The sequence below is a fragment of the Penicilliopsis zonata genome, assembly GCF_001890105.1.
Source record: "Penicilliopsis zonata CBS 506.65 unplaced genomic scaffold ASPZOscaffold_10, whole genome shotgun sequence".
NCBI lineage: Eukaryota > Fungi > Ascomycota > Eurotiomycetes > Eurotiales > Aspergillaceae > Penicilliopsis > Penicilliopsis zonata.
In genome coordinates this window covers 223,492-241,450 of record NW_019208919.1, presented here as the reverse complement: position 1 = coordinate 241,450, position 17,959 = coordinate 223,492, and the positions used below count along the sequence as shown (strand labels likewise).

Here is a 17,959-nt window from a genome sequence, read left to right as displayed (position 1 = left end):
CCCCCCCCGACAAGCTACACCCATTGCATGCTCGGACGGCGCATACTCCTCTCTCTCTCTCTCTCCGGCGTCTCAGAAGCCTGGGATTCTTTCTCTTTTTCTTTTCTTTTTTGTGGCATATTGCATGTATAGTATGTATAGTAGCATTTTTTGATACAGTCATGATCTCCAGTACGAGAAAGCCCCGTCCTAACTCCGCAAACTCCTGTCCCCTGCAGTAGGTTTTGAATGAGACCCAGCGTGCCGTACCGCTAGTGTATTAGTATAGATGTATATGGAGACAAGATTCAAACATCCGTCATCGTCTTATCTCCATCGCCGTCACCCTCGCCCATCGCCGTGTCGTCTCCGAAGATGTCCTCCATCCGGCCGTCACCGTCGTCGTCGTCTTCTGCTTCTTCGTCTGCCTCCTCGGCGGCTCCCATGGTCGCCGTCGTCGTCGCCGCCGCGAGGTCTCCGCCCGGTGCTGTCGCCATCGTCGTTCCCTGCTGGAGTGGAACCTCTTCCTCCTCGCCTTCACTGTCCCATTCATCTTTCATATTCCATCCCGTCCCCGTCAGACAGAACCGTTCCGGCGGCAATCTCATCCCCCCCATCATCACCGAGGGTGTGGGCGCCTTGCCCCCCGCGCCAGCAGCCCCCGCAGCAGCCCCGTTGTCGAACCCACGCGACGCCCCCGGCAGCGCGATCCGGTTGCGTTCCGCCGCCACGTCCATCAGGAACTCCTTCGGCACCCCCGTTTGAAACTGGTAGTGTAACCGCGAGGCAATGCTTAGCCTCAGCGCAGGAAGAGACACCGAGTTGACCTCCACGGGGCCACGCCCGCCCCCGCCCGCCCCTGCACCATCCGTGGTGCCCACGGCGCCCGCATACCCTTCCGTCGCGAGATGGACTGCATCCTGCAGCACCCCGGATGTGTACCGGTAGGCAAAGTCGAGAAGCTGCACGGGAACCCGCTCCTGATACGCTGTCACCCCGAGCGAGGCCAAAAGCATGTGGATGAGCCGCACGTCGCGTGGTCGCCGTGACTTGCCGCTATCACCCAGCGACGTCGCAGGCACTTGTGGTGGTTGGGCTGTAGGCAAGGTTGACGTAGCATTCAAACTAGACGCATTGTTGGCCGTCGCGGGGGTGTTGCCGCCCGCGTTAAGTTGCGAGGAGGTGACATTGTTGGCCACCGCCGCCGCCCCCGACTGCTGCTGTTGCTGTTCCGCGGGCGGTGTCAGGGGTTGTGTTGCGGGAGCAGACGACTGGGTTTGGCTGGGAGATGTCATGGTGTATCGTAAATATTGTCAATGCTGTAGAATGTCGCCCTGGCGTGGTCATGAAAGAGGTGGTGTGCAGGTGAGTCTCGGCTCAGTGTAGGATCACCACGTAGGCACGGTGGACAGTCGGTGAGACGCAGCTAAAGAAGAAGAAGTAGTAGTTATTAGAACAGCAAGATCAGGTATGCTGAGACTCGGGATGTTGAAGCTTGACGCTCCTTGAGACTGGATTGTCGAGGGGAGCTGTGAAGAGCTGCAAATGATGTTCCATTGACAGCCTGAGGTATACACGCTATGCTGCTTTCGGAATACATCACTCAATAACTATTGAATAAGTGAATGAATACTTGATATTGTTCCAGTAAGTTCAATAATCTTGCATTTAAACAATAAAATAATTCTATATTGGTTCTATTCAAGAACCATGACGCTGAAATGCGGGACTCGAATAAGCAAGAGGGACTCTCGAACAACAATCTGAACTTAGAATCGCCAAAAATGCGCCAGTGAACACCAGGAGTGGGATATGCCAAAATAAATAATAAGGGGGGGAAGGTATCGACTGTGTGCAGTTATCTTAAAAAACGCCCGTTTATGCAGTGGCAGCTGTGGGGAGATCTGCAGCCCGTGGTTGAAGCGTTCGCAGACGGAGGCTAGAGTGCTGCTGCTGGTGACTGAGGCTCCTGGGTTAACTGAGCAGCCAGGTAAGATCTGCTAGCTACAGCTAGTGAGTGGTTATGACCTTCTCAGATGCGGGAGGGTCAGACAATGTCAGCGCATCAAGGGCCGTGGCATTCGGCCCATCATCACCTTCATCATCGAAAACTTCTCCAAGGTCTGACGAGCGACCAGATTCTTCAATAGAATCAATGACCGAGTCTGCAAGATAGGAATCCTCCATCGGGTCTCGTGGTATATAGCTAGCGTCCAGTCCCTCATCGACTTGCTCATCGTCAAGGATATCGCTGCCTTCATCTTCGCTCGACTCGGCATCGTATTCTTCTTCTTCTTCTTCCTCCTCCTCCTCCTCTTCGTCCTCTTCGGCTTCGCTATCTGTAAGGGAAAAATCTTCGAGACCCTGTGGCACGTCTCGCCAATATGTAAAATCAGTAAAGGCCTCACCACCGGCTTGCACGAGCAAGCTAACTGGAGGGAAGAAATGATCCAAGAGCTCGCGCATCGTGACATAGCTGCTTTTGTACTTGTTGAGGCTTAGTAGGTCCAGAGACACCTCCGCATTGGAATTGATCGTGAAAATCCGCGTCGAGGGAATATTCACTGAGCGGTAGCTCAACGCATCGGTCAAACGGTTGCCAAATCCAGCATAGAACGGGTTTTCCTTTGTGGAGAACAGCCCCAAAATATCTCGGAGACAGGACATCTTGAACACCTCGGGCTTCCTGAGATAAATCTCTCGCCTCAGTGCGGCCATGGTCCGGTCAGGACTTGTGATGACAGGGCCCTTGGGTAGCCTCCACCCGTCCTGGCAGACCCCGTAGAGATAAGCTCGTGTATTATCTGCCTGTCCGACCGACCGACTCGTAAGGTACATAATATTGTAACCATTATTGACGATATCGGTATATAATTTAGCCACGCCGGCATGCGTCCAATCACGTCCGATCATATTCAGCACGTGGCCCAGAGCATCAGATCTAGTGAGAGAATCTTTGTTAGTCGTCGGCAAGCGCAGGGAGGGAGGAGGGAAGAGAGAGACGGCTGGCTTACTTGGTGATGGTGCCATCGATATCTGAGATGACTATAGGGGTGCGGACATTCCACAGGTACATAGTGGCTGTACAGATGGCTCGATTGACACTGAAGGACATGGGATTGGGCCCCGGTTTCAGATCGAGGGTTTTGAGCTGGTCACTGGTGAGGCGCAGAGTCTTTGCGTAGTTGCGATTCGGGTCTCCGGCAGAGTCCTGCGTCGGCGACTGGGGCGGGGTTGGGAAGCTCGCCTGGACATCGGAAGTAGCCCGGTGGTGGCGCGTAGTCAATACTGGTTCGGGAACAGCATGGTCGCCTTCGCTGTGATATCCCGGATCCGAAATCGCATCCTCGTTCAACCCGCTGTTGCCTCGTAGGGAATTCAGGGTCGCTCGACGGTTCGCGGCTTCCTTGGCTTCCTCGCTGCTGTAGATCCAGAGATTTCCGTGTTCATCCGCGCCGATTAGCGCACCAATGTCGTAGTTGCCTTCCAGTTCCTCCGCAAGGATCCTGCGGGCGACCAACTCGGCGCGCAGCGCGTCTTCTTCATTGCTCTTGTACCCAGTCATGTCGAGCATGAGATCGCCAGTTTCGGTCACATGAGAGGGGATGTTGGATCCGGAGAGCTTTTTCGACAGCGAGATCGCGCGAGAGACCGTCTCTTCCGGTGACAGTGGGGGGGGGCTCTGAGAGCGCTGGGTTTTCTGGTGAGCATCGTCAGGTGCAGAGGTAGTCGCTTGCAAAACACCTTCCGAGACTGCGCGATCGAACCGAATGGCTTCATCCCCAAACGAGCCGTGTCGAGATCTTGCAATATCCGAAGCTTCGGGCGACCCGGAAAGAGGGGTCAAAGCTCCTAACAGGCAGCAGTCTCGTGAGTTCAAAAATCCACTGGCAGTATAAATCCCAAAGAAAAAAAGCGAAGATAATGCTCGTACCTAGGTCGCTGGTTGCCCGCGCGCCCCTCGCTAGGATCGGGATACCAGGAGTATCATTATGATGGCCTTTGGGTAAGCCCGTCAAGGACCGGTCCAGGTCCAGAAAATCCGGTTCCTGCAGCGACGCCGGCAGGGTCTCAAGAGCATCCGGCTTCGGACTCCCCGCAGGCGATACCAGTGGCGAGGTCTGTAGAGAGGCCGGGATTTCATCTGTCGTCTCAAAGACGAAAAAGGCCTCGCCGCCTTCGCCCAGTTTCATAGCATAGTCTTGCTTGGCTCCGTTGACCACGAATTCCACCTAGAAAAAAACTCAAAAAAGTGCCCAAAATAGTTTATTGTATAGAAATATACCTTCTTTTCGTAGGGTCGTAGCAAAGAGAACTTGCCGAAACGGACATGGAAGGGAGAGCAGGCAAGCGTCCCTCATCAACGGTCAGCATCCCAATCACCTTCCCAGATACCCCTGACCGCACATACCATCTTCATGCTCGATCACAATCACATCAATAGCTCCGCTCAACGTAGCTGGGTTGATTGAGTTCCATGTCTTGGAGACCGAACCGCTGATGCTCCTGACGTACTGCATTCCGAGACGTGTAACCGATCGTGATCACCAGGAACTCTTCGCAACGAGAAGACTGAGAACAGGACTAGAGAGCACAAGGAGGTCGACACAATAGGTGAGGGGAGCCGACAGAGACCGTTTCAAACCCGACCGGCTTCGTAGGACTTCGTAAGGCCCGCCCACCTACGGCGCATGTGACACGGCCAGGCCAGCTCTTATATGCAGCATGCCAAACCTGACAGTTGCTGACGTGCTGAAGAGACGCAATGGAGGAACGAGCGACAGATAATTAACAATAGTAAGGATAAAGAAGCACGATGATGAAAAAGAATAGCAGGTCACAATAAAGAATCAGCAGTTGCCACAGGCTTTGTCCACAGTGTTGGTCTCAACAGTTCAACGTTCTCTCTTTCCAGCCAGCCCTCGGCCTGCACCGGCAGAAACGCAACCAGAGGGGCAGCGCTAGTCCCGAATCGGCCTGCAAGGTTCACTAGTCCTGTAATGGTATAGCCTCGGGAGATGGCGCAGATCCATCGCGCTAGCCGTAAGAGGAATTCTTCACGTGACGTGTCCCACCCGGGCGGAGAGCCATCGCGAGGGAACGACAGCGGCCGACGGGAGGAGAGGAAAATCTCCTCCTTGCAACTCCCTCCCCGCAGCGTCGATGGGCCCTAGACGCTGGGATGTATGAGCCGCTGTATCTTGCCTTCGACGCGTACCCCAGCGTGGTCCCACGGGTGAGGGTGCGAGGCGTCATGGCGCTGTTTCTAGCGACCTCCATCCTCTGGGCCTTGATCTGGTGGGTGCTTCTTCCCAGGGTGCGGTGGCTGCTGGCTGGCATTACTGACTGGAGATAGGCTGTTATATCGAGCCTGGCAGGTTTGCCAGACACCGAATGATGTGCTTGTCGAGAAGCTGGGTCTGGATATCCCTCCCCCACCCGAGGTAACGCTAGAGGAAATCACTGCTCGGGAGATCCGTATAGCGTGGAAGCAGCCCAACTTCCACAATTCGATACATAAGCATATAATCCAGGTTAATGGGGTCAAGGGTACGAAATCCAAGCCTCTACTGTTTTTCTTCATAGAAGTCGGGGAGAGGCTAATCAATACTAGTCGGCGAATCGAAACGAGCTGAGACTGCCGTTGAAGTGTTGAATCTAGCCCCCGGGAGCATCTATCATATTTGTGTATTATCTGTCAGCGCAGCGAATTTTCAAACGCCAAGTGCCGTCCTCCACGTCCGTACAAAGTCACTACCTCTGTCTCAGGCCCAGCAAAATGCACCAACCAGCAGCCCGACGATTCGTGCATCTGTTCCGAGATCCACGACTGGTCTCTCCGCCCCTTCCGCGCCCTTGATGTCCCGAGAGCTAAGTGGCGGTCAACTTCAAGCGAAAAGGTCATCGGCAGGACGAAAACTATCTCCGGCCGCCAGTGGAGTCGATGTTTCACACAGTCATCAGGATGATCTCCAGAAGGCACCGCTTTTCGATGATGGCGATGGCAGCTTGGAGCAACTCGCCGACCGGTTAAAAACACTACAAAACGAGAATGAAGCTGTGGATAAGCAGGTGGTTGAGGAGGAGCAAGAACATATTTTACTACTAAAGGATCTCGAAAAGCAACGAGATGAGCTGAAGAAGCGCGTGAAAGAGAAGGACGAAGCCAGCGGAGACCTGAAGAAACACGTGTACAAACTCGAGAGCGTCAACCGCACTGTGCAAAGCGAAAAGAGTAAACGAGAAAGGCTTCTCCAGCAGAAAGAGGCCGAACGAAAGAAGCGCAAGGACGAGATTGCCCGGTGGCGGGAGCGCATCTCGCAGATGAACAAAGAAAAAACCGAAGCCCAGGAAGCCAGGGCTCGTCTTGAAGAGGATGAGAAGGAAAGGACCGAGGAGATTCGGCAGAAGATCGCCAAGGAGCAAAACGAATTGAAACTCATCGACGACGAGATCCAGGATAAAGGCGGCCGAGTCAAGAAGCTGGAAGACGAGAGACACAATCTCCAAGGTGGCGACAGCGAAGATGGTCGGGAGTTGGATCGTATTGACAATGAAAGAGCCCGTCAGTGGGAGATTCGGCTGGCTAGCTTGCAAACTCGATATGCCACACTCGTCAATCTTTATGCACAAGCTCAACAACATTACCAGGAAGCCCAGGAGCGGTTGAAATGGCTCACCACTCATCGCCACAACGGCTCCAGTCCCTTTACGATTCCAGCCATTGATCTAGATCTCTCAAACACGGCCACAATTCGGCCTCGTCGTCACCGCAGTTCTCTCGCCAGCAATGTCTCATCCTCGGTCAATTTCCCTACCCTCGAATCGACCTTCCCCGGTACGATAGTTTACAACCCGCCCCCATCAACCAGCTCGCCAACATTTACTCCAGCTCCGGCGTTCTTCAACATCAACAATGGAATGACGATGCCTAGTCTGGGCGATCCTCCTGAAACCTTCCGTGGGGATTTAGACACGGCTTCCTTGAGTAACCCTCAAATGAGTCCTCGTGCCGATGCATTGCTGCCGTCTGATCTCCTTGGCGATGAAGAATCTCCAGATCTTCCGCGTCAAGCCACGCTTCCTTTGTATACAACCATGGAACCCTCAAGCACCCAGCTTGAAATGTTTCCGCATGTACCCCCATCGCCACTTTCATCCGGAAGTCGGCCAGCAAGCATTTTTGCCAGTCCAAATGAGGATCCAAAGCGATCACACGAGTCGGAAGACCAACCCTCGCCATTGACAGACGAACCGAATGCTGCGAAAAGTGCGACGCGGAGGCTCTCGGGTCTCTTTGGCTTTCATCGCCCTCGTGGTAAGACCCTCGCTGACGGGCCCCTTCTTGGGACTTTGAAGGCCGGTCAGAGTCAGTCGTTCCCCAGGAACCTTGACGAGATCGACCCGCTTGGCTCTAGACGACGCAGGTTGAGTTACACCGGAAACTGGGCGAATCCGATCTCATTATTTCCCCGAAGCAACACCACTGGCGCTACCGCAGACAGCTCATCCGACCACATTACTTCGCGCAGAGCTGCTCTTTCGAGCATCTTTTCGCCCAGCAAGTTTGGCCTAGGTGGCTCGAGCGGTCTCGCTAAATCGTCTGATCCGTTGGATTTGAACACTGGGTATAACCAGTTTAGTCCCAGGCATGATCCCATTGACCCGTCATCTATTTTAGGTACGGTAAGACGGGGGTCACAGTCGCCCAGGCCTTCGTCTACTTTCTCTTTTGACAACCAGCTTCCGCACCCGTCCACGGACAATCGACATTTCGGCTGGCCGACGGCTGAGAAGTCTGATCACCGAAGCCTGCTTGGCTTTGGGTGGGCCTCGCCCTCGACCTGGTCACGGAATCAATCACGACGGCCGTCCATCACGTACGGCTCTTCTGGTCACCTGCCTCTAGGACTAACGGGGGAACCCGATTTCTTATCCACCTCATACGACAAGCAACTTCGTCCTCTTCAGGCCCCGATCGGGACGCGTCCATCCTCATCCCATCGGCCCGTGACTCCTAAGTTGAACCCTGCGGCGCCCTCGTTCAAGACGATCTTCGGTGGCAAGAAGTCTGAGAAAGACAAAGAGAAGGTCAGGGATAAAGAGTTGGATGCGCCGATTGATTTCCACGTCGATGAAAATTCGCCGTCGGAGTCCCGGGCGTCTCGAGACTCGAAATCCTTCTCCACCTTCACCGGGGATTCGTACGAATCCCTGGAGCGCATGCCGTCTAGTACGTCTCTCGAGAACAGCTCGAAGGAGTCATTCATCCGCAAGATTACACGCAAGGGAAGCTCGGGTAAGTTTAGCTCCTGGAAGGATCGGTCGGGACTTTTCTCGAAGAAGGGCGATTCTGCGCAAGGCGACATCGATGAGGATGTCGGCAGCGAGGCACAGCTCGGAAGGAGCCTTGAGAGCACGGTTTCGAGCACCCCGTCAGCCGAGAAGTCGAGTAAGAGCAGCCTGGGCTTCTTCTCGCGCAAACCCAAGAAGTCCGACAAGGGCATCGGCGAGGCGAGCGAGCGAGCCAGCGAGACTGGAGACGAGGATATCCCCGAGGAACTCACCCCTTTCCCCACTCCTTGAATCGAGATTTCCTTTCTTTCTTTTCCCTTTCCTTTCTTTTCTCTAAGAGTTATATAGCACCTGCAGATTCGTTCTGCCATTCGCGCATGTCTCCGTCTCTCTTTTGGATTGTCTATTACATAGGCCAGCAATAGGTTGGCTTGGTGCCTCTCAAATACTAGGATTTTCTATATACAGTGCCAGACACAGATCCCTTGTTCAGCTCTAGGCCTCCACAGGTATTTTGATTTTCCATCGCAACGAAAAGGTCTGCATATAAAGAATAGAACAGTGTCGAGATCACCAATTGGAGGTAGTTCTAGGTATCTCCCAATGTAATAACGTATGTCAACAATATTTTTGAATTATTCTAAACCTGAGCAGAGTAAAACGTCTATTAGATTATTATGTCTTTGACTAACCTCACTGTTAGCATACCATAGTGTCAGAGAAATTCTGAAGTATTTATTATTGAAAATCCACGGGTATCTCAGTCCCACCATTTGATTTCGCCGCTTTCCAGCACACAACCTGAACTCACCTAATTGTTCCTCGCTTTTTCCGTCAACAGTGACTGGTCATGGCGAACTCAAAGTAAGTACAAGCTGTGTAGAAGATATGTTGGACACAGCTGAGCTGACTGTTAGATATGAATACGTCAAGGGGTTTGAGCAGCCAGACGCCCTGTTACCGAATACCTGGGTTGTAGTGCGGGTCGACGGACGAGGGTTTCACAAGTACGTTTTCTGTTTGACTCGGTCCAGATATCCTTCTATCTTTCTGTATGCCATGTGTCTGATATTCTAGACTGTCCGATCATTATGCATTCCAAAAACCCAATGACCGGCGGGCGCTGGATCTGATGAACAAGGCGGCCGTCGAGGTGATGAAAGACCTGCCAGATCTAGTTCTCGCGTACGGGGTCAGCGATGAATATAGGTAGTGCCCCTAGCTGGACAGATACGGTTATTCTATCCAGCATCCTATATACTGACCGGCTAGTTTTGTTTTCCATCCGACCTGCGAACTGTTCGAGCGACGGAGTGCGTAAGTATATCTATTCCAGGACGGCTATCTCTTACTTGCTAGAACCAAGCTGAAAAGGAACAGAAAGATTGTGACGACCGTCGTGTCGACCTTTACAGCACACTATATTTACCACTGGAATACCTTCTTCACTGAAACACCTCTCAAGCCGCCATTTTTGCCCTCCTTCGATGGGCGGGCTGTCACTTACCCATCCACACGGAATCTCAGAGACTACATGAGCTGGCGGCAGGTCGACTGTAAATCTCTTTCTCTCTCTCTAACCTTCTCTACATACAACGGCGTCATGCTGATTCTGATTTAGGTCATATTAATAATCTCTACAATACTACTTTCTGGGCTATGGTGCTCAAGGGAGGAATGAGCAATACCGATGCCGAGCAGGAACTGAAGGTATCCATCTTTTTATTTTAAAGCTGATCTTCTCCAGACTATATATACTGATGGCTTAGGGAACTGTCTCGTCCGACAAGAACGAGATCCTCTTCAGACGGTTCGGGATCAACTATAACAACGAGCTCGAGATCTATAAAAAGGGCAGCGTGGTGTATCGCCAGGTAGGAATTGATTCACTTTAAGCATGATTGTTTGATACCTGAATATTAATTTTTCTTACTCTACAGTATGAACTAGAAACCAAGGAAGGCAAAGAAGCAGCATCATCAGATCTTGAACCTGTCTCCAAAACACAACAGGAAAAAATGCGCAAACTGCGCAAAAAGGCGCAAGTGGTGGTCGACCATGTGGATATCATCAAAGATGATTTCTGGGATAGACGGCCGTGGATTGTCTCGAACAAGCCGGGCAAGCTACCAGTTAGTCAGGATATATCATAGTGTATGTCTTCAGAAATAAATATTCTCTATGTATTGCAGGGTATATGCAAATGCTCAGGTATATACATCAACGAAAGCAGGAGCTCGGTAAGAAAAGCAGAAGAGTCAGGAATCAAGACTTGGTCCTGTCATTGTCCTTTTTTCCTCTTCTCCTTGGAATTTGAACTGTCCGACTTGGGCTCCTTCTCACTTCCAGTCTTACTCTTGCTCTTGCTCCTGCTCTTTCTTTCGCTCTTCTTCCCATCAACCTGCTCAAGATCTGTAGACGATGGCGTGGGATAGTCTGCTTCGGCGGTTTTCTCATCCGCCTCGCCTTCACGCTCTTTCTTCTTCTTCTCTTTCTTCAGCTTTTTCTTCTCCTCTTTCAGCCTCGCCTTCTCTGCCTTCTCAATCATCTTTCTCTCCCTCCTCTCCTTCTTCTCTTTCCTCCTTTGTCGCCGTTCTTCCTTCGATTCTTTCTTTTCTTTCAAGTCATCTGACTTCCCGCTAGACCTTGTCTTCTGCTTCTTCTTCCCCTCCAAATCATCACTATCGTCGCGTTTCCGCTTCGTTTTCTTCTTCGAACTCGACTCCGATTCCGTCGTTGTATTCGATTCCGCTTCCGCTTCCTTGACCCTCAGTGATCCCTGGAGAATTTCCCCCCGGACAAAGAACCGATACAGCTCGCTCGTTAACGCATTATTCGTCGCTGCCGTAGATCCAGTCGCTGCATTCGCATCCTTCTCCTCTCCCACGCCCTTGAGTGCATCCTCAAACCCACGCAACCACCACTGATTCGTAGGATCTTTGGTCGTCACTTTCCCGACCCCCTGGTTCGCTGTCCGGCGCGAGATGAGAATCGGTTTCGTCAGACCGAGGCCGCTGTGTGTTCCTGGGCGGCGCGAGGGGTTGAGTGGGTTGCCAGGGCCGGACCAGCCGTGGCGGATAAGGTAGGCTTGAGCGTCCATTTTTTTTCCTTTTCTCTTTTTTTCTTTTCTAATTACAGAGCGAGGCTCTGTGGTTTTATAATAAAGAATGTAGATAGATGGTGGTGAAGGAGGAGGTGGAAGTGGTGTTGTGATGAAATCGTGAAGAGGAAAATTTCTTATCTTATCGCAAGCATAAATATTACTTAATATGCATAAGTGCATAAATACAACAAACCTATGTAGTATAACGGTACTTTATATTGACAACTTGAAGTTAGTAAGGCTTGTATCTCTCATTGAACTTCTTCTTCTTGGGCTTGGGCGTCTCTGTCTCCATCTCTGTCTCCCTATCACCACCGCCGCCCTCTTCCCGCCAGGCACGCACGAAGCCATCCTCGCCACATGTAAAGACACTTCTTGACTGATCTATGAGTTAGCACGGATAAAGCTTATCAATCGAAACTCGGATAGAGCTTACCCCCTCATCGAGGTATATCGAGCGGACAACCTCGTCGCCATGTGCGCCGGGAAGACGCCACAGATTCGTCTGGTCGAATTGCCAGGGAGTGACCAGGGGGATGAGATCGAGCCGTTGATGCCTATGAGGTTAGCAGACTGAACATGGCAGACAGACAAACCAGAAAATCAGGGAGGAGTACATCTTATTTCCTACGGCGAGATACCCTGCCCCGCCCGGACAAAGCTGGACGACATACTCGCAGGCGAGAGGTTCGCGGAGGTCACCGAACAAGACCGGTTCGGGCTCTTTCTGCGGATCGTCCGGGTTCGTCATGGGATGGATGGAGAAGACCTCGTCGTGGCTGAGCGCGTAGACGGTGTCTGGCGAGAGGAAGCCTGCGTGATGGACGGAGCCGTGGTTGATCACTTGCACGAGGGCGTCGTCCTCGTCCTGAATGGTTGTGTCGTAGATATTGACGAGGCCGTCGGTGCTTCCGGAGAGGAGAATATGGTTTTGTGTCGGGTGATATTCGAGCTGGTAATCAGCACAACCTATATCGACAAGAAAGGGAAGAGAAGGGAGAATACTTCTGTGACGTCGTCGTTGTGGCTTTCCACGTATTGAAGACGGGGCTCACGAGGGAATCTGATGTCCCTTTTCAACATTGAGTTAATAATTCCATATCTAGACCTGATTGGATGTTCCCAGTGGGTTTTTACCAGAAAGACACAACAGCCTGCGAGGAGACCAGCTCGGTGCCCGCCACGACAGTGTTGGTAGCAGCATTGCACGCAACAGACAGCACCGGTGCATTTTTCACTTAGCACGTCAGCGTTCCAGTACATTGAAATTGGGCTTCTCTCTCTCTGAAGATGATTCAAAAAAAAAAGGGAGGGGGTAACGTACATGCTTCGAATTCAACAGTCGCACCGGCCGTCCGATTCGCATCCCACAACCTGACCTTCCCATCTCTCCCCCCCGTAGCCAACAGGGTTCCCTGTTCACCAGCCCCGGTACGTAGACAGGTAACGCCGCCTGAGTGCGTCTGACTCGACAGCACGGAGATCTGCTTCAAATTCGCCGAGTCGATGAGCCGGAGCGAGTCGTCCGATGAGATGGCCGCCAGCCCCGCGGAACAGGGAGCGAGGGCGTAGATGTAGCTCCCCTCAGGGAGGGAGAGGGAGGAAGCCCCTGTTGCTTTGAGGGTGTGCATTTATATTGAGAACAAAAAAGAAATAGGCAGAAAAAGAATAATCTATTCTAGTATGGTGCAACGAGGCAGAGGCGTGTACAGTGGCACACTCTTCAGCACTTGGTGATGTAAAATTATTTAAGGCTGTCCAATCAACTTACAGCACTTGGAAATAGGTCTAACTAATATCTGGATGATCGGTTTAGATAAATTGGTGTTAAATTGTTTATAGCAAGAATATAAATAAATAAGACGAAAATAGAGTAATCCTTATACCTAGTTAGAGATAAATGAATATGTCATATTTTTTCCAAGTTCATTTATATATATGGGCCGCATGGAATGGTCGAGATCCACCATCTTATATATATGATTACTTAGTCATGTATTATAACATCCATAACCGTTTAGGTAGAAGGTACAATGTATAGAATTACTTAAATGCCACGCTTGATGATGACGCAGTGTCTGTGGCCCTCGGCGGCGGCGACATCTTTCTCGAAACAACCGTTGGAGTCCCATCCTGAGATGCATCCTAAGACACTTCATCAGCAACCGACGGCGCTGGTTGATGCCATCAAGTCACAGGCATGAGCACCATCTCTCGCGGTGACGGAGAGAGAGCCAAAAGTAGGTTGGTACAGGCCAGTGTTGACCGTCCCCATGTGCTGCTGGACAATGGCGCGGTCCATCTTCGGATCCGGATTGGATTCAAAGCATCAGGAGCTCTTCACAGCTTAATGCTGCATAGGGCTCAAGAGGTGATGGATAAGGGTAATGGAAGGGTCGGACGGTACGTCGAGAATTCCAGCCGATTTTTTTTACCATAGAATTGCCGTTGGAATTCTATCAAAACGAAAAAAATTCTTGGAGTTTGACAAAAGAAAAAGAGTCTGAACAAGTCTGCCAGCAGATTCACCTCCAGACTGACCGAACTGCCGGATGAGATTATCGACTCTCTCTGGACCACCAGACCGTCTCTACTCCTGGTGGCAGTAGAGTGCCCCGTGGAGGCTTCCTACTGGCGCTCACGGATGGCATTCATGCGACCACGAACCTCTCCAAGACTCGCCATCGCGTGGTTCAACATCCTCACGGAGGCTAAGGACCCGATGTGCCAAGTTCTCGACGGAGAAACGTCGGTCTCAGTGCTCGCGGCGATCAACGAGGCTTGCTAGATGAAAAAAAAAAAAAAAAAAAAAAACTCACGGGGAATGAATGAATGGGTGGGAAAAGCCGCGTGATGGCACAGGCCCAGAGATACAGCAGTGCCTCATCGAGGCGGGATTCCTCGACCGTAGCCAAGTGACCTGGCCCTAGACGAGGTTTAGGTGTTCACTAAAACCAGAAGGGAAGGACAGGCGTCCGAGAGGGCTCGTTTGAGGGTATACTCCGTACGTAAAACTGGGTTGGGGGCTTGGCGGTTGGGAACCTAGCTGGAAGACAAACGATATCCCAGTCGCAGAGCCAGGTTGCTGGAACCGAAATTGCAGGTGAACATGAGGGCGACCTGTCGAGTAGTTTAGTCAGGTTAGTGAGCTGACTAGTAGTTAGTTTGGGTTGTTCGTTGTAGGGCCAAAAGATGTCTTTGTCCACTCCGTGACCTTGGTACTACCTAGTACCTACACACAGGGACGAGGTCGTGTCACATTCAGATTCGTCACCCTGGGTGTGGAGACGGCCAGAATCAAACAAGAGTAGTTCTCGAGGGGAGGACGTGTGTTCCATCCTGCGACTTCTCTGTGCCTCTTTGTACTCCATCTCCATCAGAATCCTCTCCGTAGGCCGTACTCCGTACAACCTTACTCCGTACTCCCGTATGCGCCGGGGCGTCTCGTCCAACCGCCCTCGGACCCCTCTGTCGATTGCCTTTGGCTGTGAGCCCACTGACTCGGGTCTGACTCAGGTGGAGAAGTGCAACGACACCCACTAGGCGCCCTCCGGTGAGGGTATTCCAATTTTCCAGCCTTGCCAGGATGGTTTGCGAGTCAGCAAAAACGCCGGTTCGTCCAGTCTATTGAACCCAGCGATGCTAGTCCATGCCCGTTCCCTACGTGGTCGGACAATATGATACGTCATGGGATGGGATCATGATGAGCTGGCGGTTTCGTTGGACTTCATTTCGGGGGGGGGGGGAAGGGAGGAAGGGAGCGTATCTAGTTTCTACCTAGTCAACTAGTTAGTAGTAACTACCTTAGTTAGCAGTGAGTAACTAGTTAACTAGCAGTGATTCAACGTATCCAAGATACTCCGTACTCCCTTCTCCGTATCCAGTGATCGACTCGCCAGGCTGAGACAGATGGACCCGAGCGTCTGGGAGCCTGGGAGCGGTGAGCAGCACAGCGTGAGGGGAAACAGCGAATGGGCTCAGCAGCGCTGGATCGACTGCTGGGCCGTGGGCGGCTGCACGCAATGCCAGCGGCTATAGATGGGTCTGGCTGTGTCTTCCGGGAGTGGGCGCCACTCTCGAAGCTTCTCATCTCTGCAACCAGAGCGCTGGGTTTGCTGGTTACTGGTAACAACTAGGAGGGAGTAGTACTAGGTAGGTATTTAACTTCACTTAGTAGGTGGTACTCCGTACCAGTTACCTAGGTACCATGATAAAGTTACTGGTACTCGTACCTGATATTTTCGTACTGTAAATTTCAGACAAAGAAAGGTTCGGGAAACCCGAAAGTCAAAGTGACATTTGTCGTACCATGGTACTGGCATTTAGTACCTACTCACATGTCTCACGATGATAAGGATAAGTAGGCAGAGGTGTTAGGGAGTGTTGACTGCATTAGGTACCTAGTAGGTACTATGTAGTAAGGGGACTGTATTTAACATACAGCAGTAGAGTTTACTACCCAAGTAACTAGTTACCTAGTAACTAACCACCTAACCTACCAGTTAGCTAAGAGTTGTTCTGTACTTAGTACTACTTCCTGTAATAAGTTACGATAAATACAAACAGCGTGTTTGACGGTCTGTTCACTGTTCAGCGCTTCCACAGCGGCGCAACCTTAAAGCCTCCCCTTCCCTTCGCCTTTCTCTCCCCCCCCCCTCTTCCCCCCCGCCCGCCCCGTCCAGGGCAGTCCTACCAGGTTGTCAATGCATTTGTTCTGGGTTCTTTCGTCTCTTTCCCTTGCATCTCGGTCGTTCGGTTCTCGGGACGGGCTTCTCTCTCCGTCTTCTGGTCGTGGTGTGGTCGTGTCCGGGCTCTCGTGAACGAACGCCTAGAGTTCTACTACTGGTTGGTGACTGACCGACGTGCACCACCTTACCCAGATACCTGCAGACGGAACACGCCTGTTGCAAAGTTGGACAAGTCGGATTCGTGCTCCTGTGGACCTGCGTCGAATCGATCGATCGCTCGTGGATGGTTACGCCTCACCCGTCGCCGCATCGTGGGTTGCTCGCCGCTCTCTCTCCCCCCCCCCAAAGCACCGGTGCCGCTGCTGTAGCTTCCAAACATCCTCGAGGAATCTTTTTGATTTTATTTCATTCTATTTCTTAAAAAGCTCCGATCCAGATGTTTCCGGGCAGTTCTTTCAGCCAGCGGCAACCGGCGCCCCCCTCGGTGCACAATCACAACAGCTCCAACTCCACCATCGCCTCGAGCGATATCGCTCGGTCGAGAAACAATTCCGATGCTATGGATATCTACGCCATTACCGACCGGGATCCCGCTGAGAGGAGTTGGATCAAAAATGGATCGCCCGTGGTCGGGGCACCGCAAAACCAGGAGAAGTAGGTTTTACTGTCACCGAGACTCGGGGGGGGGGGATAATATCGTCACCGCTAAACCGAATATTCTCCTCTATCTAGGCAATCCGAACAAGAGTACATGGAAAACGGCCGGCTATATCACGGTTTCCGCCGCGGCATCTACCCGCTACCGTGCGACGAGCAGGAACAGGATCGTCTCGACATCTTCCATAAGCTCTTCACCGTCGCCCGCGTCTCGGACGGCCTGATCTACGCGCCGCATCCGAGCAACGGGCGTGTGCTCGATCTAGGCTGCGGCACCGGTATCTGGGCGATCGACGTTGCCAATAAGTACCCGGAGGCTTTCGTCGTTGGTGTCGACCTGGCCCCGATCCAGCCGCCGAATCACCCCAAGAATTGCGACTTCTACGCCCCCTTTGATTTCGAGAGTCCCTGGGCCATGGGCGAGGAATCGTGGGATCTCATTCACATGCAGATGGGCTCCGGGAGTGTTGCGAGCTGGCCCAACCTGTACCGCCGTATCTTCGCCCACCTGCGGCCGGGCGCCTGGTTCGAACAGGTCGAGATCGATTTCGAGCCCCGCTGTGATGACCGCTCGCTTGACGGGCTAGCCCTCCGTCAATGGTATCAGTGTCTGAAGCAGGCCACCGAGGAGACCATGAGGCCCATGTCGCACAGCTCCCGCGAGACTCTGCGCCATCTCGAGGAGGCCGGCTTCACTGAGATCGACCACCAGATGGTCGGACTGCCCCTAAACCCCTGGCACCAGGACGAGCATGAGCGCAAGGTTGCCCGATGGTATAACCTGGCAATCTCCGAGAGTATCGAGACTCTGAGTCTGGCCCCCTTCAGCCGTGTGTTCGGCTGGCCCATCGACAAGATCCAGCGCATCGCTGCCGACGTCAAGTCGGAGGCTTTCAATAAGCACGTCCACGCCTACAATATCTTACACATCTACCAAGCACGGAAACCAATGCCAAAGTGAATCCACACACAGACACACACACACACACACACACACACACACACACACACACACACATATACATATACCCCAGCGGAGAATCATGAATATGGACACCTGCAAGGCAAAACACCCGCGAATGAAGTTGAAGCAGACCCCATCCCTTCGACTCCCAGAAAGCCACGACATCCGAGCAATCCGCTGCCCGCACAGCGATTTACGCCAGGGTTTTCTGAAGACACTACACATACTGCCTCATGTCAGATACACCGCAAGCCGGAGTATGTTATTGATCCT

The 17,959-nt window shown here is 52.3% G+C and overlaps 8 protein-coding genes across 8 annotated transcripts; 3 read left to right on the top strand and 5 right to left on the bottom strand.

The window, feature by feature from the left end:
* Position 1: 1 nt before the first annotated feature.
* On the bottom strand, positions 2-1,453 carry ASPZODRAFT_133484 (hypothetical protein). The gene has a single exon (XM_022723282.1). The coding sequence runs from the start codon at positions 1,272-1,274 to the stop codon at positions 288-290; it is 987 nt and encodes a 328-aa protein (XP_022580137.1). The 5' UTR covers positions 1,275-1,453; the 3' UTR covers positions 2-287.
* A 536-nt stretch (positions 1,454-1,989) lies between these two features.
* ASPZODRAFT_17076 (hypothetical protein) lies at positions 1,990-4,499 on the bottom strand (the record flags this gene model as incomplete). The annotated part of the gene is made up of 5 exons (XM_022726953.1): positions 1,990-2,920; positions 2,994-3,831; positions 3,914-4,211; positions 4,265-4,335; positions 4,391-4,499. 5 exons carry the CDS (start codon positions 4,497-4,499, stop codon positions 1,990-1,992), a joined length of 2,247 nt encoding a protein of 748 aa, XP_022580136.1.
* A 612-nt stretch (positions 4,500-5,111) lies between these two features.
* Positions 5,112-8,748, top strand: ASPZODRAFT_133481 (hypothetical protein). Its single transcript, XM_022723281.1, has 3 exons — positions 5,112-5,277; positions 5,336-5,529; positions 5,594-8,748. Exons 1-3 carry the CDS (start codon positions 5,234-5,236, stop codon positions 8,563-8,565), a joined length of 3,210 nt encoding a protein of 1,069 aa, XP_022580135.1. The 5' UTR covers positions 5,112-5,233; the 3' UTR covers positions 8,566-8,748.
* Positions 8,749-9,069: 321 nt separating this feature from the next.
* On the top strand, positions 9,070-10,468 carry ASPZODRAFT_133480 (hypothetical protein). The gene is made up of 8 exons (XM_022723280.1): positions 9,070-9,138; positions 9,192-9,281; positions 9,352-9,483; positions 9,547-9,591; positions 9,655-9,830; positions 9,896-9,984; positions 10,044-10,148; positions 10,215-10,468. Exons 1-8 carry the CDS (start codon positions 9,125-9,127, stop codon positions 10,425-10,427), a joined length of 864 nt encoding a protein of 287 aa, XP_022580134.1. The 5' UTR covers positions 9,070-9,124; the 3' UTR covers positions 10,428-10,468.
* Positions 10,428-11,460, bottom strand: ASPZODRAFT_133479 (hypothetical protein). The gene has a single exon (XM_022723279.1). The coding sequence runs from the start codon at positions 11,372-11,374 to the stop codon at positions 10,556-10,558; it is 819 nt and encodes a 272-aa protein (XP_022580133.1). The 5' UTR covers positions 11,375-11,460; the 3' UTR covers positions 10,428-10,555.
* A 206-nt stretch (positions 11,461-11,666) lies between these two features.
* Positions 11,667-13,095, bottom strand: ASPZODRAFT_133478 (hypothetical protein). Its single transcript, XM_022723278.1, has 4 exons — positions 12,702-13,095; positions 12,515-12,614; positions 12,383-12,449; positions 11,667-12,329 (listed from the first exon to the last, which is right to left on the bottom strand). Exons 1-4 carry the CDS (start codon positions 13,006-13,008, stop codon positions 11,943-11,945), a joined length of 861 nt encoding a protein of 286 aa, XP_022580132.1. The 5' UTR covers positions 13,009-13,095; the 3' UTR covers positions 11,667-11,942.
* A 910-nt stretch (positions 13,096-14,005) lies between these two features.
* On the bottom strand, positions 14,006-16,444 carry ASPZODRAFT_17070 (hypothetical protein; the record flags this gene model as incomplete). Its single annotated transcript, XM_022726952.1, has 4 exons — positions 14,006-14,161; positions 14,197-14,303; positions 14,437-14,497; positions 16,262-16,444. The coding sequence occupies 4 exons, from the start codon at positions 16,442-16,444 to the stop codon at positions 14,006-14,008; spliced, it is 507 nt and encodes a 168-aa protein (XP_022580131.1).
* On the top strand, positions 16,059-17,834 carry ASPZODRAFT_133477 (hypothetical protein). Its single transcript, XM_022723277.1, has 2 exons — positions 16,059-16,719; positions 16,798-17,834. Exons 1-2 carry the CDS (start codon positions 16,502-16,504, stop codon positions 17,681-17,683), a joined length of 1,104 nt encoding a protein of 367 aa, XP_022580130.1. The 5' UTR covers positions 16,059-16,501; the 3' UTR covers positions 17,684-17,834.
* Positions 17,835-17,959: the final 125 nt, after the last annotated feature.